Genomic DNA, 27,749 nt, shown 5'->3' on the forward strand with positions numbered 1-27,749 from the left:
AGACTAGCTACTCACACTGCGCAAGCAGGAGCAAATAGGAACTGTGTCAACAAATCTCTAAAACAAACCAGAGGGGAAGGGGATAATTCTCAAAGATGGACATCTTTTGTCTGTGCAGTCTTGTTTTTTAAATGAAAATAAAGCTTGAAAGAGGTCACGCAGGATCCAATTTCAGAAGATCCTTCTAATCTGAGCCACTCTGAAGCAGATCACCTGTAGAGGCAAGAATGGCAGGAATGTTTGGAGCTGAACTGGATCTAACTATCAGTCCTGTGGAGCACACATCATCCCTCTGTCCTCATTAACAGCCACGCTGGATGTCTGACCACACATTACTAACACAGACATACTATATTTCATAGCAAAGGGCTTAGCTTTAATACATGACAGTGTTCAGACTTCACCCCACAGACACACTGTTATCGACTAATGTTTATGTGTGCAACAGAACATTCTGCGGCCACCGTACCCGGTTGTTAGATTTAATGACAGCAATTTTCTGTTCTCATCTATGATACTTAAGTTAATACAAAGGGTGGCCCCGCTGCTCTTTTTCCTCATGCTGAGACACAAGCACAAATAAAAACAATGGGAAGCAATTCAGCTACACACTGGAGAGCAATTAGAGTAAAAATAACAGTTCTCATCCTCAGTTTATCAATTAACCAAAAGTTATAATTACAGTTTTTCCAATACTGAAACATTGTAAAACATGGTCATAATCATCTACATAAATCTGAAAGCTAAATAGTGTCTCTTACAACCCATAGTTGCCTGATAGCGACATCCCAGCAATGTTGCATTATTTTGATAGATGTTCTGACAACAGGGCTTCAGATGGATGGGGTCAGTGTGTCTTTTTAAACATCTCATGGTGTTGTTTCTGTTGTCTCAAGGTCCTGGCTCCAGCTCTCTGTCAGCTCACATTCATCCAGCAGGCTAAGTAACTGCTGCTCCGTGAGGTATGGAGACTCATTCTGCAGAGAGACACAAACATAATGTATACATTTCTAATTTTAGATGTCAGGAATGTGTTTGTATGTGCAGATGTACACACAGAAACCCACCATGTGACAACCACTCAGACACATACGGTAGACCTCTGGTAGTATCAAGGTCTGGTGTCTAGTATGACAGAAGTGACGACAGAATATTTTTCAGCTTAATTGCTGATATCTTCCTAACATCCTCCCTAGATGTGTTTCCATTACAAATATCTTTTACTGGGCTTAAAACTCAGTTTTGCCAAATCCAGACATGACGCATTAATGCATGACCTGCAATAATAGTGGCGATTCTTAATAATGAACTGCAGGGCTGCATTTGTCCCCAATGCCTAGTTGGAAGCCATCCGGGAAAAAACACTTCCAGTTGGATATAGCTATTGTTTTTCTACTGATAAGCCAGACTCCGCACAGGCAGCCCTCTGGGACTGCATGTGAGTTCATGAATGAAAGCCAGCCTTCTTAAACTAGGTCAAGAGGTTAGGGGAAGGTTTCAGAATTTAAATAAATGTCAATATCTATCTGTTGGAATGATGTGTCAGGCTATTTGGCAACTGCAAGCGTACTTTATAATTTCAAATTATTTGGCTATGTGTACTTTTAACACCTGATAATAAGGTGAGACATGACTAATTTACCTATGCACGAGTGCCCATAGACAGTTGCCATCTCTTCATGTGAGAATCCTGTACTTTGTTTAGACAGCTGCGATTCAACAGTCAGTGTGTTCCAACATCAACTCCTTTACCTTTCATGACATGAGCATATAAGCCAAAAACGTGTCCAGGAAAAACCAGACCTTAAATCTCTGGGTTGAATAGTAATCATTGTCTTCAGTCTCTCAGCATGAGCACTGGTGTTTCTCGTTGTCATCCCACACCAAACAAAATGTCCCTGGCCTTAAAGTAGGGATGTCCTGATTCAGTGATTCTGTCCCTGGTCCAGATTTGAGTCTTAAAGCAGGATTAATTGATTTTTTTTCCACCTTTGTTAATTGTTTGCCAGTGCTTACAGTCTAAGTCTCAACTAATTGGCTGCTAGCCGTAACCTCTTATTTAGCATATAGACCTGAGAGCAGTATTAACCCAATTCTCTGCAAGAAAGCAAATAAGCATTTCCCAAAAGGCTTAACTATTCGTTTTAATATAAAAGTACTGATTATTACAACTCAGTTCAATCTACTATTAAATCATATAGGCATTCAATTTATTTTCCTATAGGAGACAAATGCAAACCTAACAATGACCTATATTCAAATTTGGGATTCAGGAAAACATCTTTCACCACAGTGTGACCAATGTCAGTAACTATTTTCTGAGACAGAGAGAACATTATGCCCATGCAGTTGTTTTCACCTCTTCCTCACACCCCGCTGAGTCACTCGAGACAAAATCACATTCCTGTGTCTCATCTACCCCGCTAGCTGAAGCTAATACTCTTCATCGATCATCTGTACTCAGACCACCCTCTGAAACTCTCCAGCCCTCACCAGACCCCAGTTGCTGATAGACATCTCTACCAGACAATCCTGTCCATGTTCAAAGTCCTCCAGAATGTAATGACACTCTTTAGGTCATGGCGGGTTGGTCCATGTTACTCATTTATGACCCCCGCAATTACCCAGACGCTGCACATCATCTTCTACCACAGGCCACAGGCACTGTGGAGGCATTCCAGCCAGGATGCCCCCCTGCAACACTCAGTGTTTTTGTACTTTAACATGCATTTAACAAGATGTGGCCCTTTGCCTGTGCACTTGACCTTCACCTCTAAATGGCAAAGTATATCATCAGTGTATCTTAGTACATACACATAGCCATATGCATACACTACGCACATGCACAGCATCTAGACATTTTGAATACACAGCTTCCCTTCCATAGTTTTTCCATGTTTTAAGAGGTGTAGTTGACACCCTGCTCACAGAAAAAAATGGCAACTGTTACATAAATTTGCACAAACATAAGTGAGCCATTACTGCAACCTGAGACATATGGCGCAAAAAAATCCACTGGTCAATTATGGGCATGTCAGTGTTTGAGTGCTCATGAATGGGGCAATAAAAAGTACCCCACCGGCTGGGGTATTAATGGCCAGAAATGCCTTTAACCAGTACCAGCCGTCTTGTGGATGGGAACTACAAGTTAGACTTTCCAGAGGAGAAAAAAAAGAGATGTGGGGACAGAAAGAGTGGTTTTAACTGCTGTGACAAAATGCTGTGACTCTTTAAAAGTGGTTGACCTCAGGTGCCCTTAATACTAGGAGGGCCAAGAGTGTCTGTGGGTGACTGATATGTGTTTTCCTGTCTGACTGTCTGTCTACTCTCTACAGAGAGGTGTTACAGCCACTGCATTCATTTCAGTAAACAGCAGAGAAAAGTGCTGCAATTAGAGGAAAGCTGTCCAAAGAAAATACATGATAAATTTGATCGAGATAGTTCCGCTGAGTACCCCACTTCCTCTGGGTTATTACTGAGACAGGAACAACTGTGTTGAGCCTGATCGGAAGTGTGCAAACACAGTATTATTATCAGGCTGATTCCACAAGGAACAGGATGAACAGAGCAGGAGAAGATAAAACTTTTGTCACAACTGAACAAACTTTTGTGTTCAAGCTGCCACAAGTATCTTTGGTAAGAGGATCTATCCGCAAGATGTAACTACATAAATTAGCATTAAAAAAGCAACCAAAGGAAGTGTGCAGCTGTGTGAGCTGCTACACTTGAGGCTGATTTTGGAGTTATTCCCAGTCATACATCCTCTGGTATAAACATGTGAAATACAATCTATAGATGCACTTAACAGCAACAACTCCTAATGGGGAAATTTAGGGGCCTTTGACAGCTTTATGGAAAGACAGCTCTACCTGAACACTTCTGAGGAATAACAATGGAAGACTGACATTGAAATAACATGCTTTAAGGGATGTGTTTGCTCCGCATATTAAAAAGCATCCAAATACTGTCAAAGTTCACTCGTTTTGTTTTTTTTTTTCTGCCTCACTGACTGGCTGCTTCCCTGCCGCTCTGACAGGCGTCATGATTCAAGTCGAAACAAAAAGGAATAGGTAAGGAAACGGCTTTGACGTGGCCGCTCATCAACCCAACATATTATTGGATAACTGTCTATTTTTCTGACAAACAGGCAACTCCATGAATGATAAGATCAGCTTTTGCTCTGAGTGTATCGGCTTCCTTTCATTCTCAAGGATCTACGTAAAAGAAATGCTTCCTACATTAATGTCTCATCACTAAAGTTAGTGATTCTTGGAAAAGATGAACTAAGAGTCAAATCAATCCAAACTCCCCAAGTTTATGTGTGGTCAGAAAGCCAGCATTAACTGCTCCAGACATCTCACACTGCTCCTTTTGCTCTAGCTTTCCCACCTGCTATCCAGACCCAGCAGGCTTATTGTATCTGTCTCAGTCTGGCCTGTAGCCACACACAGCCTATCATGTGCAGGGAGAGTAAGAGTAAGGGAAAACCTGTGTCACCGCTCTGTTTAGCAACTCTTTGCGGTGTATTCACTTTAAGCCCTTGCACGGTAATTTGTCATCGCCTTTACTCCTCTTCCTTGCGCATTTGAATAGCTACAAAATGACTGCGAGTTCAATGTGTTGCTTGCCCTCCAGACACAGGGGTCCAGTTCCTCTCCTAACAAACAATGACAGGGTGGGCAAACCCCTGACCTCTGGTGAGAGATGAAGGTTCTCCGTCACTGTCCAGTATCACTTTCCAGCGGGAGTTGAATCTGACAAAGCCAGAGCTGTTCAGCCCTGAAGCTATCTGTCCTGCAATGGACCACCACCTCTGTGCAGCTCACTGTTGGCTCCTGTACACACAGGGTGCGGGGCCGGTTTACCACAAGCGTGGGCTGCTCGGCTTTCAAGGTCACTGACTTCAGTCACATACCTCCGCTTTATCGGCCACAGGCCCAGGGGCCAGATCTCCACTAATATGGGGAGGAATTCTTTTCATTACACCCTGTTTGCTCCCATTCAGATGCTAACTCAGGAGGCAAGCCAGCAATACTTTATGATATAGTATACCGGTGACATCATTGTAAATGTATCAGCGCGTTTGTCAAATGTCAGATAAATGTAGATAATATAGATATAAGTCACCTCAGGGATTTTCTGAGGTACCTCATTAAAGTCAGTCTATTGTGGTGATTGCTGGCTGAATCCCAATATCCTCATTTCACCCCATCATTTCCCCGCACGTGTACTGTATGAATGAAAATACTGTGCACTTGGATACAACCTCTGCGTCTCTGTGCATGTGACTTACATTTTGCTCGGGTTGCTGTGACTGAGCCATTAAATGAAGCCCTAAGAAAAATAACACTATCCACTCTCAGGTGATTAACAGCTGAAGCTCAGGCTGTCTCAACATACAGTGGAAGTTAATTGGAAATTTCTTTAAAGTGCTGTTTATATGAAAACTGAGCTGTTTAAAAACTAGTTTTTCCACATTATTTTACTTAGGAGTTAAGCTCCAAATTAAATTAAAATACAGTTTTACAAAGAAATCAGTGTCTCCTCAGTCTTTGTCTTGACTTGCATACTTATCACCGAAAAGAAGAATGTTCTCCAGGGGATGTGACTTTTTGTTTTGACAGTGAACTGACAATGTTGATGTATGAAAGCAAACCATTGCCATAATCATTTGAATTATATCAGCAACTGAACACCAAATGTTGAAAATGTAATCTCTACTAAATACTTAGTGTTGACATTTTAATGCCACTGGATTTATTGCATTGAAATACTTGACTCTGAAAACCATGTGTCTGAATTCGCTTTCACTTTGTGAAATTTCTTAATTTCCTAATAATCTTTGCTGTCCTGGATGTTCAGATCTGAGTTTCATATCTTGAATTCAAGCATATCTGAGTGTTACGGCTGTAGCTCCACCCAGGTGGTACCTGATTAGCCATCAATGAGCTGCACCTGGCTTCAATGAAGTGCTTAAAAGCTCCTGTGCCAGCATCAGAAGACAGAGGCTTCTAGTGTGGGACTGCTGGACATGCTGCCTCTCAGCTTTTCTAGTCTTGGTTTCATCTTCGTTGTTTGGTATGTTTGTTTTTATGTTAATAAATGCCATGAATTTGGCTGTTTGTAAGCTGTTTTCTGTGGTTGATTTGGGTCAATGGTGGAGAGTGCAACACTGAACAACCAGAGTTTTTGACTTAAATTTTTAGATCTCAATTGAGGTAACTGAAATTAAGCAACCTGAATAAAGCTTTTGAATATTAGGCATGTGATATTTCTATCTAACTGCTCAGTGTCATCTGTGACTTCAGTACTCCATATGTTTCTGTGTGGTGCTGCACGTTATATGTTGTACTTGTACAGTGTACTCAGGTTACAGGACTGTCCATTCATTTTCCATCACCGCAACTGGAGCCATGACAGAGAGACAGCTAACGCTACCTAGACTTTACTCCTCCACAGCACCAAGCTGCTCAGGAGCTGCCCTTGACTTATTGAGTGCTGTTATAACATGAGCTAAAGGCTAACTAAAGCCCAGCTTGCATAAGTGAACAAACTAAGCTAAACAGCCTCCACATTTCAAGTGGGATACAAACTTAACAGCACTATACATCCACCCAAATGTTGTAACTCAAACTGTTTCATAACAGCAGTTTTCAGTGGTGCAGAAAAAATACCAGTGCGTAGAGAGTGGCATGAAGTGAAATGAAGCAGTGAAGGGGATGAGACACTGAGAGCTACAGAATCTCTTTTTTTTTTTTTTTTTTTTTTTTTTTTCTTCCTCCATGGCTCCTCTTTTCTGGTGAACTCCTCTGTGGAAAAAGACGAGTGAAACTGCTGAGCTGCCAAAACAAGAGGACCTCAACAACACCCTAAAAAGACTCAGGCCAACTTTGACCTGCAGTGGGTGGGCACCCTCCTTTGTGTTGAAAGGACTGTAGGTGTGTGTGTTCACTTAATACCCTGCGCTGCTATCACCATCCATCTGAATTCTGTTTAATTTTTGTATGTATGAATTATTCTGTGATGCTGTAACTACTTTTTGTGGTTTTGATACAACTTTTATCATCTAATCACACACATGTGAGTTTTCACAAGAACCACTGGATCCCAATGTTATAGAGAAAGTATGATTGATGTTGTTAGCCTGATTAGAGTGAAATTAGCCTGCTGGAACCATCCTGCTTTACTGTAAATGTTGGGATTGTCCTTCCTTTTGTAGTTGCTCTAGGCCTGCAGCCAAGTGAAGTTGCAGGAAACCTAATACCAGATTAGTTGTGGAGTATCACAGATCTCGCAATGTTAGTTTTTTCCTGCTGTATTTCTAAAGAAATGCATTATCAACAGAACAATGACAGTTGAGCTAACAGTACCTTTCTTAGTAAAGGGAAGGCCAAGCCCTTACTGCTCAGGCAAATATCATTAACAAAAAAAAAAAAAAAAAAAAAAAAAAAAAAGGTGAAAGGGGAGATTCTTTGGCAGTTTCACTAGAGGGGGTGAGGGGGGTGGCTTGTTTGGATTGAGAGAAAGAAGAAGCAGGGATGACGCACAAAATATGAGAGCACAAAGTAAGTCTCAGATCTGAATCCAGCTTGACACAGCTTTTGTTTAAATAAATGACATCAAAAAGTAAATCAGGTAACTCTCTAGACAAACACTCAAATTCTTAGCAATCACACACTGGAAATAAATCAAACTTAAGTAGTGCAGGGGAATCTGCAGTCACTGCTACAATGCATGAGATGTTTTCCACCTTTATAATTGGTGTTAGACTCCAGCAGCGGGCCAGACTAAACACAGGATGGCACACTTCCCATTTAGAGGGAAAACATTTAATACCCAATCCATCTTGGTAGCTTTGTAGATATATTGTACTTCAGTAAAACATTTTTATTTCAAACATATTCCTAAAACAAATTCACAAACTGTCAACCTCTGACGTGGAATCCAGGATTCATTTTCTTCCTCTTGTCATCACCGACTATGAGCAGACAAAATAACACTGCTTCTCTGAAAAGTTTTGACAGACAAAGAAACAAACATGTTATGTGTGTTTTTTGAGTAGGGTTAGAAAGCCAGTCACATCCCATGAGGCAGTGGTTTTACTTTTCAGGAACCGAAGCTATGCTCTTCCGGCATGAAAGAGGAAATTTTGCTACTAAAGTTAAAGAGCAACTGAAAATCATACAAATTATATTTACACACAGACATGTTATTGATCATCTCATCTAACTCTTGAAGGAAAGGACTACTACATCTTCCAAAATGATGAATCGTACATGTATTGGGAGCATTTAGAGGAACACTTGCCCCATTTAAAAGAATCTTGGCTTTTCCTGTATTGGTCTAACTTATTTGCTCAAACTGACACAACAAAAAACTCATATTCTACGTCCCTGATTCCTTCTTAGTTATCATGCTCTTAATCTGCCAGAAAACTCCGCAGAAACCCCACATAGTTGGTATACACCTCAGGTGCAAAAACACTGTGAGAACACATTTGAGTTACGGATGTTATACAAATCAACTTTATGAGTGTACTGTAGCTGTGTGAAACTGCTTAAGAATTCCCTCCCAGACAAACTCCTGTACAAATAAATCTTTTCTAACCACAAAACAAGCCCGGTAGCACGCTGAATATACATGGTCAGTGTGCTGTTTACATTGCAGTCGCTCGCTGGGTTCAGTCATTTAGTGACAAGTCTATATAAAACGCAGTGACACACAGCTGAATGCAAAGAGCGTCTAGCTACACAAGTAGTTAAGAGACTGGCGGTTTTGATGTTATGTGATGATAAAGAAAGAGCAGTTTCCTCAAACTGAGCTTGGCTTAATTAGCACAAAATTCCATTTGTTTCTCCTTAAATAGGCTGGGAATAGATTTGGGTTGCATAGCATGGTGCCGTGTTTGATGTAAGGGAGTGGCTGCCACTTAGCGCTTTTATTACCCCACTGTTTGTGTGTGTGAAAAGGGCACCTTTTATGTTTAAATTAGGTATGTATATATATATATATATATATATATACATCACTTTGTGGTTCATGAGTGTTGGAATTGATGTGTTGTGTTGGATAATACATTTAAATTTGTCTTCCATTGACACCAGCACTGTGAACAATGAACAATGACAAAGTCAAACCAATACATATATCTCTGATGTTTTCCTTTCCTCGCACACTATTTGCCTTTGTTCTTGCGAACATTCTTGTGTTGTGCCTTTAGCTACAGGGTTTTGGGAAAGAGCGACAGTTCAGTGGTTGTAACTCTACAGCGGCTCCTAAAACCAGACAGACCTCAACGGTTTCCAGGGAACAGCGTGGAGCACCAACATCGAATCTCAGCGAAGAATGCTAGAAAGCAATGAAACACCGTGGAGGACAAAAAGCTATCAGTGGCGTAAACGACCATCCTCACCTTCAGATCATGGTTGTTTGCAAGTAAAGGCAGAGCAAGAAATTTAACTCTTGACTTTGTCAAAAAAAAGTCAAAATAACACTCTACATTTTACAGAAAGCTGTTAACTCATATTAAAGTGTAAAGTGAGTGTGTTAGTGATACAAAGAAAGAGAAGAAAAATGGGGGAAAAGAGGAAAAAATATGGGCCTGCAGAGACATGAATATTGCATGTGATTTCATCGTCCCCCTGTGTGAATGACTGTGAATGAGCTGTGTGCTTGTAATAATTTGTCACACACGTGTCTACGGATAGAAGCTCTGAGGAGCGCTGTAATAGTCAATGCAGACAGTACTCGTGTGAATTTAAGCATGTGTTTTGTTGTGTGTGTATGTGTGTGAATGAGCTGCTTTGAACTCACAGTCATCTCCTGGCTCTGGCCCAGGATCTCCAGCTGCTCTTGGATCTCTTGGAGCCGCCTCTCCTGCCCTCTCCTCTCCCTTATATCCTGCAGGACCTTCTCTCCTGGCTGTGGGTCCCCATCACACATCCAGCCAACCTCCGAGCCGCGGCCCTGATACACAGCAGACGCGTCTCAGTTCTCACAGGGAGCAAACAACACATTTCACATGCGGACGTGCTTGGGTGCTCTCCTGGAGCTGCACTAACACTTATGGCTGTCACTCTGAACAGTTAAACGGGGATCAAACCCACATAACAATTCATCACGATTAATTTGTGTGAACGTTTTCCATCCCTCCAAGACTCTTGAGTTATAGTGTGCTTATCTCTACTGAAATGTCGTCATTGTGGTATGATGTGGTAGGTCTAACACCTCAGCTAGAGCTATAGTCTACATGGGGTCCAACATAAATCACGCATTTATGGCATCCACATGCATTGGGTTGACACAACGAACTGCAAGCTGCATCCAAAGGAAACTCCGTAAATGGGTCAGGAGGAAAAAGGAGAGTGATGCCTGGAGGACCATCAACGGACAGCTGATAAGTGAGAGGCTTGTCTTTCTGACCACAGACTGGATCTTTTTCTCTGAGGCTCGGTCATAGAGAGAGAACGATCCAAAGCGAAGTCATCAGATCCAAATGACACATATCAAGATGTCAGGTTTATCTCAAATATTTTAAACAGGTCATAGGGTTGTCACATATTTTGCTGATGCTGAGACGCTACGCCACCGTGAAGAAATAGCTTATGCAGACGCAGCACGATGAGTGGTAGGTGCCGAAAAGCTAGCATAACTGTGGTCAATCTCGAAGGTTAGGTCAAACTGGTAAAAATCCCTCCCCTCCTCACCCCACCCAACATTTATTTCTTTATGAGTAACGATGGAAAACTCATGGCAGAATGAACAATACCGTAAAGACAGACCAGTGGGTGACCTGTGGTGGGGTCATATTTTGACCTCTAAAAATACACAGCTACTCTATAAAAGCAGCAGCTAGGTCAAAAAATTGTTGGGTCTGAGAGGATGCTGTCAACCGCAGGACTGTTTTGGAGTGTCAGTCCAGCGCCATGTGGTTGAAATCTCCATCTCTTGGTTAGTCTGGATGCCAGGCAGACGTATGTATGATCTAATAATGTTGAAATTGATGGATATTTCATAAAATGTTGACATCTCAATAGGGACTTGCATACAGCGAAATGGTAGGTTACAGGAGACAGCAGGACCCAGCAGAAATTACGAATTTAAACACTGAGTTACTAAATCTGCTATGACACATTTATGATTGAGGATGTAATCTTAGTTAAACCCTGGGTAAGAGGGGAGTTCAGTTGGGTTGAGCTAGTGTGTTGAAAAGAAGAATGAATGCTTCTGCCCTTGTTAATAAGCAAAACAGACATGTCAGCTCGGCTGATGGCACACATTGCCTGTACACAATTTTTCCTGGGTGCTTCTGAGAAGTGTGTGTGGCCTCACCTAGCAGTGCCCTCTGTCTCCCTATAGGGAAATAATGACAGCTTCTATCTGAAGCCACTTTTAAGTGGTCGTCACTAGAGCCCTTCTGTTGAGACTTACTCATCCAGACTACAAAAGCCAGGACCACGACGGGATCAGACTCCTGTCATGCACTCGGAGTGAGAAACACAGCATTCCAACCAGGAAAAATAAAAATTAAAGTCTAGCTTTACCACCATCCTCACACCACTAAATGCATGTTTCCAAAAAAGCCCAAATCTTTGGGAGAAACAGTTTATTTAATTTGGAAACGACAGCTGCCCTACTTTTCAAGAAATATAGACTCCAAAATTTTAAATTGTCTGCAAGGTTTAGCAGTGATAATGATAAAGCTATCGTTGACCAAAGTTTGAATGAATTTGGCATGTATGTCACATAGAGTTTCACAAGTCTCTCTTAACACCCTATGAATTGTGATGAGTATAAGGGGAAAGTTGACAGCCTCTTTGAATAAACCCTACTAATCTGATCCTAATTACAACATTAAACGCTTTGCATTTTTGTTAGCTTTCTCATTGTTATCTCTGCATTGGTCCTAGATCTAATTCTTTCACAGTGCTAACATTCGCCAGGACCAAACACAAAGGACAGCTGAGATTGATGGGAATACCATTAGGTTTGCAGGTATTTGATCATAAACCAAAGTATATTTTGACTTAATGGTGGTGTTAAAGAAAAAGTCAAGGGATCACGAAAGTAGGCTTCACCACCTGGAAACCATGAATATCTCTAAAGAATTTAGTGCTAGTCCATCCTGTAGATATGGAGATATTTTACAGGATAAGTGAAAACTTTGACCTGCTGGGAGCACTATAGCAAAAGACAGGAGATCACCGAAATCATTGCGATCTATCCTCTGGGTAGCGTGAATGTTTTGTACAAAATTTCTTGCCAATCCATTTTATAATTGTTGCGACATTTCAGCCTGGAACAAAGTGATGGACCAACCAGCCACAAGAACATTTCCATCTCTCTCTAACAGCACACCTAAAGTAAACTGTAATATATCCATGTCAAGACAGGTTCATCAGCACCTTTTCGGTTCTGATGCTTGAAATGAAATGCAAAGTTAAAACAGATTTCATTTTGTTTGAAACCTCATAGATGTGACTGTGTACTGGCTTTGACAAGTGACAACTGAAAACTATATGAGATGTATATGTAGAAGTGTTAAATTGACGTAGGGTTCATTTTCTGGTTCAAAAAAGGACTCAGTGGCCAATTTATTTTTTTCAGTACTTTGTTCACAGTGTTTCTAAACATATAATTGATTAAGCAATAACAATAAATCAATGCAACAAGTTTAGATCCATTTCCAAGGCACCAGCAAGGCTAAACAGTAGATTAGTCTTTGCTTATCTGCCAGTCAGATTGTAGTAATGATTCATTTCTTGGACAAGACCGAGGGAATAATGTTTCTTGACCTCAACAGACTCCAGCGTTTGTTCTAATACATTATGGTATTTGTGCTTCTTCTCCTGGAATGTGTGATAGTTTTAACTCAATAGGAGGTCAGACCTAGTGACTTCCAAACAGAGCAGGGGAGAGAGAGACCGGGGTTCTGCTTATCTCAACATCAGCAAAATGCTGGTAATTGGCTCTCTCCTCAGAGTGGCCACTTGACATACTGTTGAAAATCTCCAATAATCACATCGCCTATCTGGGTCACAAGACTGCTGGGAGGCCATGTAAAATCTGGACTTTGTTTTCTTTAGGCATGAAAAACATGTCAAATATAATTACCTTTTTAAGAGAAAAGTATGTCAGCCTGTTGATAAAACATCACATCAATACATGTGAATACAGAGTATTACACTGACTGCCAAGTGCACCTTGAATTCAAAATGAATGTTATTAAAACAGAGAAAAGGTCATTCATGCATGATATGATGACTCCAGAGAAGCTTGTCCTTGTTTTACCTCATGGCTCAGATTTTGCTTTCCCACAATATAAAGAATAACTTGCCAACTACCATGAGCAAAAGGATCGTTAGTATATTATTTGTATGACTTTCAGTTAACTTTAATCAAGCATGCCATTCACATTCATTAAGTAGTTATTGATATCCTGTGATCAATCGTAGGATTTCAAATAGAAGCAATACATTCCATCCAGAGGTTGTCATGGCGTTTGAGTGTGAAACAGCTGCAGTGGTTGATGGATGATGTGTTGTTGTCCAAAGTGACGAAATAGGAAAAATAGTGGGGATTATTTTATGCCAAACATTTCACTTCAAATTAATTCAAAACAAATCTTGGATGCCTAACACTCAGCCATACTGAGTGCGCTATAGCTTGACATTCCCATTAAAGGAACATATAATTATATCACATCAATCAGATCAGTTTTGTTAGACAGTGGAGGGAGCCATTGAGATTGGTAGCCTGGAGCTTCTTCTCTGCTCCAATGTGGGTTGCATCTGTGGTGTGCTTTGCCAGATACAACAGCTGGATCCTCTCATGCAGACACATTCTCATATGTATCTCATAAACAGCAAGAAAACAAGACTAATGATTAGGTCACCATTGCATATCAGTATCTCTTGCATCCTGCAGCAAAATGTGTATTATAAACATGGATGTACCAGCCCACCGCTTGGCTCAGGTTCCTTCTTACAGTAGGTGCTTTGAGAATTGCTCAAAGCCAGACTAAAAACCACTGACATATCTTGATGATCTTGTTCACACACTCAAGACAAGCAAAACAGGGCTGGGTCAGTGTGTTCCGAGACAGCTAATCCAAATAAGTGTCAACAGAAAATTCATAAATGCTACTGCATACTCCAAACAAATTCATTTGTACAACGTGTGGTCTTTTCAAAAAACTTCTTCATACCTTTTTCAAACCAACTAAAACCTAAAGTAGGTGGAGAAGCCACATGCCATGATGGAAGGAGCTACACAAACCAAACAAAGGGAAAAAATAATGGCTCAATGGCTTTTCCTTGAAAAACACTTATGTGATGTGGACGCTAGCCAACGTTTCAAGCAGCAGTTTGTTTTAGCATGCAGTAGCCACAAAATGGCTCATTGGCCTTCGCTCTGGGGGCTATTGTTGTATGAAAAATGTCTGTTGGTCACATTAAGTCACTCAGTCATTAAAAAAAAATGAAAACAGCATGCTTTTGTTATATACTGAGTTACCAATTTATTAGGCAATCTAATGCAGTCCAATACAATAGTCCTGCAATAATTCCAATCATTTTGATTCAAATCTACAATAAACTGAAATAATTTTTGTAGTAGTGTAGTGTTGTATTGGACTGCATTACTTTTCATTAAAATGCAATACATTTGAATAAAGGTCTAGCTTCAGCCTGTGTCAACAGGGCTGCTGTACTAATGCACCTGATTACTGTGAACCAAGTGTAACTACTTAGTGACAGACTACTTATCTAGAAATTGATTCCTATTGACTAGAAAATATACTCCCCTGTGTTCACGGACAATATGTCTTGTTAATGACCCTTGGCTGCTCATTGCGAAGGGACAGTGCTGTTATGATCAAAGAGAGCCAGCCGTGCTGACTCATCCAGAGATGGCTGGTGTTGCTCAGAACAGCACGCTCTTCTCTTTCTCTGTCTGTGTGTCTCTATTTTCTCTCTCTCCCTCCGTCTCTCTGTGAATCTGAAGTGTAGTAGGAGCTCTGGCTGTGCCACGTGGACCCAGGCTACCTGCCAAGGCCTGTCCACATGCCTTGCCACGAGCACTCCCTGTGAGAGCTCGGGAGTAAACTGTTCGGAAGCTATAGCTGAGAGTCTCCTGACACTGACGTTTTGCCCAACTATGACCATCATCTGCCAACTTCTGAGGCAAAGGTGATGCAAAACAGCTATATCCACATATACCTATCTGCATGCTGACACTTAGGCAAGCAAGGTAATGCAAACAAATGTTTTCAATTCTGCACTACTTGCCTTGCACAAGTTTTAATGCTATAATCCCCTTTCCTCCCTCTTTCTCTTTAAATGTCAGCTGCTCAGTAAGAGACTCAGTAAGAGGGTTTGTATATTACCATCCTCAAAAGCTCCCAAATATGATATTTGTGTGCATCCAAGTTGTCTGTTTCCCCTCCAGAGGTTATGTTTTTACATCAGTATTTTGGACTTGGTGATTGCTGAGCATTCCTGAAGTATTAGAAGATTCACTTGTGGGTCATCTGGTCTTTATACTTGCTTTATACTTTTTTCAAAACTGAGGGTGGTCTGGAGCAATCACTGCTGCACAAATCAAAACCTCCTGGTGCATCCTACAATCAAAAAAGCCTGCTGAATGTGATACAAGGTTAAAATATCTACACCACCTGTGTGTTCTCGCTATCTTAGCATAATCAAAAGAGCAATCAAAGGTCAAAAAATGTTTGATCTGTTTGAAGTTTTCACTGTAAGCGCTGTGGAAGAAAACACAAAATCTGTAATCCCTCCAAACCATTGTAAATACTTCACAGTCTACAGGTTTTACTGTTGCTATAGAGAGACTCATAGGTTCATCTCCACCCAGCATCACTTTGCTTCATTCCCTTTGCTAATATAAGATAATTTTAGTGTTTGCCAAATAATGACACAGGCAAAATAAATTTGAACAAAGAGCTGAAGAAGCAGACCATGCTAAATGTTTATCAAAAGCATCTGGAGAGAAAAAACATCCAAGCATCTTTTTGCACTTCTTGTCCCCCAGTGACAAAGGCTGTGTATTGTCAAGCACAACATCTGACCTACATTTCAGCTGCCAACAGTCTTGAACAATTATGTGGTACTTTTTCTATGATTCCAGAGAAAACTGTGAGAATTGTCAGAGCGATGCTTAAAGAATAGTAAGCCAGCTAGCCGCTCGCTGGGCTATGACCTACACCACAAGTTTTTTCACGTTTTTTGTAAGAGTTGAACAAATTAAATATAATGTTGTAATGAGCTTAAAGGTGCATTCCAGATTTTCATCAATCATACAAATTTGTCTGCCGGACTGTTTGTGCAGTCCATGTAGTTATGCCAACATCAGCTGTAAGATAGCTACGAACAAACACACCAACTTTATCTGTCACTTCCCTTTCGAATTTTCATGGCATCTTTCCATTGACTTTGTTCGTAACACCACTGCATCTAGCCCCGACAGAGCCAGGTTAGCTGTCCCCCTTGTTTCCAGCATTTGTGCTAAGTTAACTAGTGGTAGTTAGCCTATGCATACAGAGATCATAGTGGCATCAATCTTCTCTTCTGAATCTTGGCAAGAAAGTAAGCACATTTCTCAAAATGTCAAATTATTCTTTTAACTAACACTTCTGCCCATGCACTGAAATACAAAGAATAGTGGGTTGTGATAATGTTCTAAAATGCCATTTAATTTGGGCCATGGAGACGGGAGATTAGCAAGTATTTTAAGGTGGTTTATTGTTAACAGATGACTTTGTGACTAAATTATCCACTATGGAGTGTCATAATGAGTGGAACAGTCAATAGTTAGATCTCAACCAAGACAAGGAAAAACCTTTTGAAACCACTTAACACAACTACTGCTGTGGATAACACCAGTGGGAGAGGCGTTTATAAGAAGACAATAAACTGGGTCTCATGAGAATTATAGGGTGGGGAAGGGTGTGGAGTCTATTCTTTTTAGCCAAGTTAATCTTGTGAAAAAGACCAAGTGTGCCACATGACAAACCTGACATCTTAATTCTCACTATGCTGCTGTCTAGCCATCAGAGGAATATATAAACAACAGAGGCTGCAAAGATGATATTAGACTTTGAATACAAATGTCAGAATTCCACTTTTTATGCTAATACACTATAAAAAAACAAACCCCACATTCATTCACTGACTATCAGTGTGATCAGTGCTGAAAGCAGAACTATGCCAAACTTCAGCCACTGGTGGGGAGCAAAACATAGTCACATCCTTTTCTGTTGTGAATTAGCATATTTTTGATATTTCAGTGGGGATATGGAAATCATATTCCACAGAGAACAGTTTCTTCCTTAGAGCAGAGTATAAAATGTCTTTTTTGTCTCCCTGTTGTCATCAATATTAAAGAGAAACACATTGTTCTGCTAAAAAATTACACTGCCTTCTTTTTTAAAACTTTCTAGGCCTGGTTTTATTTTGAGGTCAAGGCACATACAGGTACATGGAACAAGAACATTACGAATAAACATGTCAGCTGAATTAATGCCATGAGTTCTAATACTCATGGTGATATAAAATAAGAACTAACCTACATTTTAGATGAATATAACATGACCAAAGCTTTTCCACACATGTTTAATTATAAGACTGGGCTAAATAAGATAAATTTGCAAACTGTATACTGACCACATTGTGTTGGTCAACAGGGCGTTTTCTGCCCAAAACTCTGCTCTCTCACTTAAAATTCGCCGTAGTTAAAATCATGGGTGCTCATCAGCAACCACACAGTGTGACTAAGTGACCTCATCGTCTTACATCAAAATATAGCCAAGCAATACACAACAAAAACACAGCTGGAGTTACTATGCAAACACACAAGAAGCTGAAGCCCCATTGATTAAGGGAGGGATCTGACAGAATCAAGTAGAGCAGGACAGTGACTTAAAACCATAATATCATTCATTAATTTTCATTGTAACCACACTTTCAAACAAAGCCACATTTGAGAGAATGGCATATGTAATTCTGATCTGTGAAACACACTTATACAAACACTTACACACCCATGTCACCAAACACCCAACACCAGCTGATTCTCATGACAGAATCCCCTCTCCTGGCTTCAAACTGTGGGTGGTGCAAGCATTACCACACAGTGGTACAGTAGGAGGGGTGTACTGTACATTAATCCTATGTGCCAACAGATGTTTTTAATGACAGGAAGGCTATTTCAGCTGAAGCCTGAGAAAATAGGAGAAGAATTATGCATGCACAAGAACCAATGCTGTCATAAGCACAATATTAAAATTGTCCAAGTAAAACATGTTTAAAGTTGTGTTTTGATTCCACTGAATTTGGATCATTACAGCAGGGTTGTAGCTACCTGACCTTTTTTTCCTATCATCAAAGATCATCCAAAAAAAGAGGAACCAGAGGCAAAGAAAGCCAGGCTTTTTCTCATCAAGACTTTCGCCATGACTCACCATTCGGCCATGTGATGAATGATACCGTGCTTCAACAAACACTGATGCTGTGGTTTATGGCACGATGACGTGGATTTTTCTATGCCTTATCATTTAGTCAGTGCAGAATAATATGCACCTGCCACTGCATTGCCTTATATAGACTGAAGGACAAATGTTCACTGATATGTGCTCTATCACAAAACACGCATGTCTTAAGTCCAGAATCCAAACACTGTAAAATAAAACTTCTTGTTTCAAGCTAAAAATGTGAAAGAAGAGCTGCCTTAAAAGTTTTAGGTCAAGTCAAAAAACACAAGTTGATATACCATCTTGATTAAATAGTGCATGGTGTGCAGATCCTTCTTTAGTTTGGTTGATTTAGATTTGTCAGTGCTCAGGTAGTTGTTGAACTTTCAAGTCTAGTTCAGCTTAATCAAAACTGAATGTTGTGTAAAACTCTGTCTTGTTTATTTGATTTAAATTTCAAACTTCATTTCAACATAACTGATCCAGTCTATTGTGTGAAGTTGAGGCTGAGCCTGTCAGAGCCACTTCATGTCACAGTCAGTTAAAAGACAACACGTGAAGCTGCTGCCAGTGACTTTATTAAATTCCAAGTGTATGGGGACTGAATTCAATCCTAACCTTCATCGTACTTATCGTTTTCATTATTATGAAAATAGACAACCATAACTTATCTTTATATGTATTCAAAGCAGAGCAAGTTTTCATCAGGCCTGTTTTCTTCAAACTTCAAAAAAGAGTGGTCCTCTGGAGAGTTTCAACTCTCAAATAATGCATGCTGGGAAGTCTGCTAATATGCTAGTTTTGTCACTTTAAAAACTTCATTTCATGAGTAGATTGGAACTCTCAGCAGTTCATCCATTCAACTGATCATTACAAATTAGAAGACGTCAGGTTAGAGCAACTCATGTTTATAAGTTTTGAAGTGGTCTTAAAATTAAATCTAAACTAACCAAATAAATTTGAGAAAAATGATGAGAAAAGATGAGTTGATTGCGCTAAATACCTGTATGAAGTCTCACAGTGCAGACCAACACTTCTGTTTAAGACATTTTCCCCTGAGCAAAAAAGTACAAAGTATGCTTTCATATATTTTTGTACAAAGATGTACTGCTACAAGTATGACTGACTGTAACATATGGACCATTGGTCTTTCTGTATAGTATACAGTAGCCTTCATATACGCCATTCTGCATGTGTTAATCTCCAAATGAAAGGGGAAGCCTTGTTCTTTTTCTGGAGCTGGCACTCCTTTACCTCCACAAACTCTGTAATTAGGTTGTGATGGGGGGCTGACTCTCCTCTGTGGCAGTACACCGACTGGTGCCAGGCCTCACAGACTGCATCCACCCTCACAGGCTCAATCGACGAACTCACTCAGAGCCACAGAGAGAGTCTACTGCTAAGGTGACTGCAAAGGAATGCGCAGGCCGCTTCTCTCCTCAGGATATCAATCACAACTTATTGGGAAAGGAATCCGCCAAGTTCTGAAGTCACTGATTCAAGCCTCAACTGATCCTTTACGAGTGAGTGCTCACTGGGGAGAGGTAAATAACTCCCTTTTCCGTGTAAAACCTGACAGATGATCAATCCGACATAGCCAGAAAAGTGAGAGACAATGGCAAACGTGGAAATTCAGGCCATGATTTAATATCACAGGGAAAAAAATGGCTTCAGCGGTGTTGAAACAGAGATATGATGAGCTCTTTTGTGTACATTAGAGAGTGCTCAGGAATGAGCAGGCAAACAAGCAGGTTCCTGAGCTGCTGTCCAAATGGTTTCTGTTAGAAACTCAGACTGGTACGAGCTGCTGTAGAGAAGAAAGGTAACCGCAAAACAAAAGCATATTTGCTTTTACGGCCACCTATAGGATTTATGGTTGGTGATGTGGAATGAATGACTGGCTATGAAATAGATTTATTGTGTGTGCAGTCTATCTTTAATATATGCCACAACAGCACAGAGGGATTAAGGCAGGTTAAGAAAACGGCTACTTTTTAAGCCCTACAGGTGTGGCATTCCTAGGCCTTTCCATTCTTATGTAATATACCACATAAAAAAAGTAGTATACAATGAATTTTAAAGTGTTTGTCAACAGCACTCTGAAGGTGAATCATCTGTATCCAGTTACTTGTGAGACAAAGTTCTGTCTCATTGTTTAATTCATATTTTACATCAATTGAAAAGCACTAATGAAGAGCAGATGACAGATGGATGATGGGGAATTTTACTTTCTCTAAAACTTTTTTCTAACCAGACAAGATGATTAAAGGGTGGGAAGGGAGAGAAAATAGGTTACACAAAGTAACACATCCAGCTGTCCAATAATATCACAGTTTTGTACCTCTGGCCAAAAGTCCGCTCCACATCATGTGAGGAGACTCTTGCACAAGGGAGTATTGTCTTATTTTGAGTTTTACTTAATGCAACAGACTCAGTTACTAAGAGATGACTTTTTTGTACTCATTCACCCATAGCATCAGTTCACCTATTACAACTAGTTCATGAAATTCGGGAATCTCAGTGGGCAGTGAGTCACATCTTCATTTAAAAAAACTCCCCAGTGTTCACCTATTGATCATATGCACATCTGGTGGGGCTCAATCAATTCTAAGTGGAATTGACTGCAACTAAATCTTGTAGTGGAAACCAATCAAATTCTCTCAAATCACCAGGATGACCTTCTGACCTTCACATTGAAACTGGCCCTGTGTGTCCCTCTGGAGTGTTTCATGCTGCTAGGCCTGCAACTAAGGATTATTTACTTTATCAGTAAATAGCAATACAAGTGTATCTGACATGAGCTAATGTCAGCGGATATATCTGCCTGGCCAACTTCTCAGTCTAGGGCCACTGAAGACGGCTGAAATATTGAGAATCTTTTTCATCCAAACAGATACTGAGAGGACACAATATAAATGACCTCAGTGCCTCAACTTCAAATGTTAAACATTGTTTTACTGCCATTTCCACATAACATCAGAAGAATGAATTTGCAGTGGGAAAGCGAAATAATGAAACCAGTAACATAAATATTCTGGACATTATGACATAGATCATGTCTTGTTCCAGCACTGGGATTCAAGTACTGCAGTTTTTCCTCGTCTACATCCAGTAGTGATAGTAGAAAATGGCAGCCCGGGTTCGCAAAAGTGCGCTATAAAGTTTTTATGACTTCAGAAACTTCATTTTCCACTGACAGGCTACACAAATGATGAGCATGCCATCTGACATTAAAAAGCAGTGAGATAAGGTCCTGAGATAACTCTCTGAGCTCATGTCTAGGAGCGGGCCCAAGCTCAGGACCAAGACCTGGAAAATTCTTACTGTGATAAATATCTGTTATGGTGGTCCTTCACTGTCTGATGTGGTAGTGATGTACAGATCACGCCGACAATGTGCAGTACATAAAGGGTGAGACGAAAATCATTTGCATTTATGAAAATGATGGATAAATAAACCAACCATGCACTAACGTAACATGTTACATAAAAATAATGTGGATTCATAAATGTATCAAAGTTACCATTACTCATATGGAAAGAACATAATCCCTTTAATAATGAAACAACTGTCTTATGATATAATACATTAAGTTTACAATCAGGAAATAATGCACAAGAGGGTTTATTATATGGCTTTCCTATGGAATTGTGGAAAATGGATGGAAAAATGAGGCAACTCGCTGTTCCAAATTACAGCAGCTTACACAATACTAATTTTTCCCCACTTACAAATGGGGGTGTTAACTCCCTGCGGGTCAGTAACAAAAGATTTTACGAGATGTTGCCATCGATGCCCTACTGAGTTGACCTTGCAGTAAGACTTAATGACCTCGTCTCAGAGCAGCACTGGATGGTGTCTGACGGCGTTCTGAGAAAACTTATGTGCTATAGAGCTGTTGCGTACATACCTGGGGCACGTTTAAGTTTGTGTAGGAGCTTTGCACCGAGAGAAATTCTTCGACGGGAAGGAGGAGTCGCATTTTGGAGTCAATGTCAATCAGCTGCTCTAGGTCAGAGGGCTGCAGGGTGTAACCTTGGCCTGTCAAGACTGACACAGCCCACATGTCCTGGAAGAAAAGCATCACTGAAATAAGTCATAGTCCACTGGGTATAAGCCTGCTTTATTTTGTGGTAACCTAAAAAGGAGACTGATGGACAGTATCTACCAATTGCTTATTCAGCAACCTTGTGAACCTTCTGAAACAGGGGAGGGGTACAAGTCTGACTCTAGCACTTAGTATTCACTTCTGGTTGGTGAACAGGGCGCTGATCACTCTTCTCCTCTCAGCAACTGTACAGTCAAATGCCAAAACTTTGACAATAGCCTCTTCCTCACAGTGACCCAGTGAGACTCCCATTATATCCTATGGGAAACAATGGGTGGGTCGTGAGCTCATCATGGCCCAGGGGTGAGATAAGATCTTGTAGTAAGCTTAAGATGCCAAAGAAGAGCACAATTCTACAAAGAACACAGCTGTAACCTCTGAACGCTGTCAAGTGGGAGTAAAAGAAAACTGGCATCAGAAAACAGCAAAATGTAAGGGTCTATTAACTAGGTGGAGCACCACACAAAGCCAAAAGCTAACAAATGACTCCCACAAATTCCTATGACACTGATTCATGTTTAAGATTTACAGATCTGCTCTAATGGAGCTACTCTATTGCAGTGGTTTACTTGGATTTTGCAGAATATCTCAGTCCCAGACCTCAAAAAGCCCTCAGTTTGCCCTTTGGGTCCATGTCATGTGCGTGTCATTCAACCATCAAATGTTGATGTAAGTTGTTTAACAGACATAACATAAAAATGTCAAGAACAGAATGAGTCCCACCATCACTTACAGTGGGGCACGGGACCTCATAGTCAAGATAGCTTTAGGAAAAAAATTATATTCTCATCCTTCACTCAGCACAGCTCTGAATGTGTCCTATTGATGGTGCAGTCAGGTTAGCTGAGTTGATATTAAATCAAATTGAATGGATGTACAAAACACAAACATTGAAAACACCACTAACACCTGTGGTGTTCTTCACAGTGACTTTGGCTACATAGACAAGGAACAGAGATGATGGGGAGAATTGGTGCTAAATGTTTTTTAGCTGAAAAAGAGAATCACTTCCATCTGTAAACGAACAGTTTGGTTCATTTTGGGAAGTGCTTTTATTTGCTGTCTTGCTGAGAGTGAGAGGCTAACTAGCTACAGGCTGTAGCTTTATGATACAGACATGAGAGTGGTATCAATCTTCTCATCAACACTTGACAAAAAAGTGAGTAAGTGTATTACCCAACTACTTTTTTCCCCCGAAACATTTTTTCTTTGGACATATTGGACAGTCATAGTGAAGGGACAGACAGGAAACAATGGGAGAGAGATGGGGTATGACATGCAACACAAACCCAGGATGGAATCAAAGCAGGGATGTTGCAACATCATTTTCATTTAAACCAGAATGTCTCTAATGATAATCAGTCAAAAGAGTGATGAAACAGTTGTTTTTAAAATCCCCATAATGAGAACTACCGTTCTTCCTTTCATGTAGTGTCAACATGAGTCCATAGGTAAGAGATGAATGTCAGTGGTCCACCACTGCAGCCCCAAAATGTTCTATGACCACTGGCTGCTACTGATTTATTGCCTTGGGTCACCAGAACCACACTAGACAGTGGGGCTTGTTAGGATGAGGGTCGGCAACATCAAAAAAAAAAAAAAAAAGTGTGCGAGGCAAACAGTGAGCAGCAGCTTGTGGTTGATGTGTCCTGGGGGATTCTGCCGAGAACTGGGTGAAGTCCTCAGAACTGGAGGCGCATCACTGCCAAAGTCCTGGCGACATAAATAATGTGCTCACTCCGTTATGGCCATTCATAATAGCATGCCTCGCAATAACAGGAAGTCTTCCTTCAGCCAATAAAAAAACCCAGAGCATCTGCACTCCCCTCAGTTTGGTATCTGCCACCACAATTACTCCAGTATTGTTCTAAAAGTCAAGGCAAACATCATAAATAGAGCAGCAAGATATATATAAAAAAAAACACTGGCAAGCGGTCCTGCGGATGCAGAGCTGTCGGGGTCAAGTTAAACGGAACCGTATGTGAAAGGTAAGTATGTTCCCTCTCACTTCCCAACAGGCTTCATCCCATCTGACTCCAAAACTGGCCTCACAGCTGCCAAAAGGGCTATTAAAGCAAATTAAAAGTGAGAATAAAAATATTTGAAGTTAGGATGGTGTAGGTGGGTTCACGGCAAAAACAGTCCACCGCTCCAGGTGGCGCAGGGTCTCAGATGAATCATCAAAGGAAAACAAGAGGCCTCATTCTCTTTGGCTTAAAGCTCTATCAGCACACCCTCAGTAAGAACTAACTGTAGTTCATAGTAGGGCTATATGAAGGATCCTGGCTTCTGGATGTCACATAAACACAAGAGAGGGAATTGTTAAAACAAAAAAAAAAACATGATAATGAATCTCTAAAATGTGGCGTTCCGTGTGAACTGCATATGGCACTTCACATCTGGTTCATAATCCAAACTGCTCTGAGGAGTCAGAATCTTCTGCCCAGACGCTGTCTGAGCTGCCAAGCAGTCGTCAAAACATGGATATTTGACCAATGTCTTCAATAACATCTTTCAAAAGGCCAAATGTTAGATAATGACACACATTCCAACAAATTAGATCACAAAAAAACTATTTATAAATGGAGAGGTCGCATTAAAAGGCTGTGACTAAACTCTGAAAACACTTTTTCTATAAAACAGCTCACATACTATGTTTTAAATGTGGTATATATGAGCTTAAAATGTCGGTAGCAGAAGCAGTGGATGGGATCATCTGCCACCGTGCTGCTTCACCATGAGACCGCTAGACAAGAGGGGGAAGTATTAAGGAACTTGAAAAAGAGAGACTCATCCTAGAGCATATGTTGTCTGTTAAGGCTTCATGTCAGCCTACCTCGCTGTCTGCGCCTCTGGCACTCTCCTCTTCCTCTTCGTCTATTTCTCGGAGGAGCTCAGCCAGGCGGTCTTTCTCCGCCTGGGTCAAAAGCACTTGGCCCCCATCACCACTTACCAGCTAATGCATTACACAACATTAAGAGGAAAAAAAAGAAGAATAAAAGACAATGAAAATCATTATTTGCATAACATTTTGATTCTTTTCAGTTGTGCCCTAACAGGCTTAAAATATGTCTTTCTCTTGAGCTACAGACAAATATTTTCCTCACTGGAAAAACAAACAGCAGAGAGACTTGCTCTAAGTCATGCGATACACCCCAGCACTGCATTTGGCCCAACATGAACTTTGACATACCTCAATGTTTCTCTTGACAAAGTCCTTCTGTTTTTTCTTGTCTTTGGAAGCTCCAGAGTGGCTGCCTTGAAGCTGCTCTTCCCCAGTCTCAAAAGATTCAAATGATTCTATTGAGCTGCATGGCCTCTTTTCACCTGTCGAACAAAGTACACTTAAGATTCCAGAAGGTAAGTACTGATTAAGACCATTAGTCAAATCTAAAATAAATCACAGAAGTTCTGCTGGAGTCACTTTTCAGCCATGAGCAAACTCTCAGCTGATCCAGCCGAATAAAGAGTTGCCAGCTGCCCAGGTAATCCTGAAAGAGGGTGAAATATAAATTATTTCTAAAAGTGACTAATCTTATGCTAGTGCTGCAAGATGGCATAATGGATGGGAAGACCATGCTTTATCAAAATTGTACGAGGTTCAAGCTCCCAAGCAGCCAACCTACCTAAGTGTTTCTGAACAGAGAAACACACTGAATCGCTCATAGTGCCTGGGCCGCTGCTGAGTTCTTTCTTTAGGATATCAATATCATCAAAAGCCACAAGATTTTGATCAGGAAATTGTTCATGAGTCACATAGTGGGTAAACTGTTATGCATTCACCTCTGGAAAACTGCTGTAATATCTGAGTTAGTGCATTACTGTCTGCAACAGCCTGCTATGGAAAAAACAACAGCTGTTAGTTCCTTGAGCTAATGGTGCCATCGAGTGTAAGATCTAGGTAGTGCAATTTAGAACAAATATTTTAACAACTGAATGAAGCATATATTTTCTTTCATGTTCTATTTTCTCGGACTAACTTCGCTCCAGATGTCGGCTGTGTCTGTCGTTCTCATCGTCAGGAACCTGAGTTTCAAACACAGGCACAAAGTCATCGTCCTCTTCCTCCTCCTCCTCCTCCTCTGTCCCTTTAAGATAAAAAACACATTTTGGTTGTCAGTGCATCTATTACACTTTTAAACACTGTCTATATACTGTTATTTATGCTTACCATTGGGTGCTTCCAGAGCTAAAAACAGCCTTGTGTTCAAAGCCTCATGAGCACATTCAGAACGACCTTCAGGCTTATTCTGCTGCAGAAAAATACACAGTATAATATCACACCATAAGTGATGAGAGCGAACACCTTTTTTAGTCAAAAACAGTACAGGTCCAATGAGCTGGTAATCTAACAAGAGTGAAAAAAGACTGCATTCACCAGTAGTTCTTGCCAGAGTTTTGTTTGAAGTTCTTTCCGTTGACGCTTGACTTCTTTTTCCTTGCAGATCTTTTCAGACAATATTTCATCAAGTCGCCTCATTTCCTCCATAGCTCTCTGTAGTTCTGAATCTTCCTCCTCTTCATCCTTAACATCAACGTGACACCGACCTTAAGGAAGCATATATATTCTATTACAGCGTGGAATAACTTAATTACGAGACTGTACCATCCTAAAACAACTACAACTACCTTGATCAAGACCAGTGGCTGAGGAGCTGACTGTAGTTTCTTCAGCGCTGCTCTGGATCTACAGCGAATTTTCAAAAGTTATTGGAAATTATCTGATTTTGTAAGCAAATACTCCCGAGTTTTGTAATGCCAATGTATCATGTTTGCTTAATTACCTGAATATCAGCAGCATCGTTGGTCAAAACAACAAGGGAAAAGGGAGTTATAGGACAGATTCTGTCATTGTGAGGCAAAGACACGCTGGACACACGGCTACCTGTTTGCTCACTCGATGCAGGTCGGGAAATGTCGTCTAAACTTCCTTTAATAATTTCCATAGTCTGACGACAACGAAGTATTTACAAGTATTATACAGCTCTAAGCGAAATAAAAAACACTCGTCAACAGCAGTTTACCGCTGAGGGTTTGGTAACTATGGACGCAAACTCCCCCGGATGTTGTAACTATGGAGAGATATGTTAGTTACTATGGCCACCGAACGAAATCGAGGCAGCTCAGCTGACGCTTCAATCGATGCGGCTAGCTAGC

General features: G+C 40.6%; 1 protein-coding gene across 6 annotated transcripts; it reads right to left on the bottom strand.

The window, feature by feature from the left end:
• Nucleotides 1–636: 636 nt before the first annotated feature.
• On the bottom strand, nucleotides 637–27,653 carry fsip1 (fibrous sheath interacting protein 1). Of its 6 annotated transcripts, none has more exons than XM_018690221.2 (10): nucleotides 27,377–27,649; nucleotides 27,222–27,279; nucleotides 26,971–27,140; nucleotides 26,764–26,842; nucleotides 26,573–26,680; nucleotides 25,786–25,919; nucleotides 25,429–25,548; nucleotides 22,395–22,553; nucleotides 9,814–9,966; nucleotides 637–977 (listed from the first exon to the last, which is right to left on the bottom strand). In XM_018690221.2, exons 1-10 carry the CDS (start codon nucleotides 27,536–27,538, stop codon nucleotides 870–872), a joined length of 1,251 nt encoding a protein of 416 aa, XP_018545737.1. In that variant the 5' UTR covers nucleotides 27,539–27,649; the 3' UTR covers nucleotides 637–869. The 6 variants fall into 6 exon arrangements, with proteins under 6 accessions (XP_018545737.1, XP_018545730.1, XP_050934170.1 ...); XM_018690214.2 differs by having other exon boundaries at nucleotides 26,764–26,845; nucleotides 27,377–27,648; XM_051078212.1 differs by lacking the exon at nucleotides 637–977 and adding an exon at nucleotides 7,468–9,348 and having other exon boundaries at nucleotides 27,377–27,652.
• Nucleotides 27,654–27,749: the final 96 nt, after the last annotated feature.

Source organism: Lates calcarifer, linkage group LG19 (genome assembly GCF_001640805.2).
Source record: "Lates calcarifer isolate ASB-BC8 linkage group LG19, TLL_Latcal_v3, whole genome shotgun sequence".
NCBI classification, from domain to species: domain Eukaryota; kingdom Metazoa; phylum Chordata; class Actinopteri; family Centropomidae; genus Lates; species Lates calcarifer.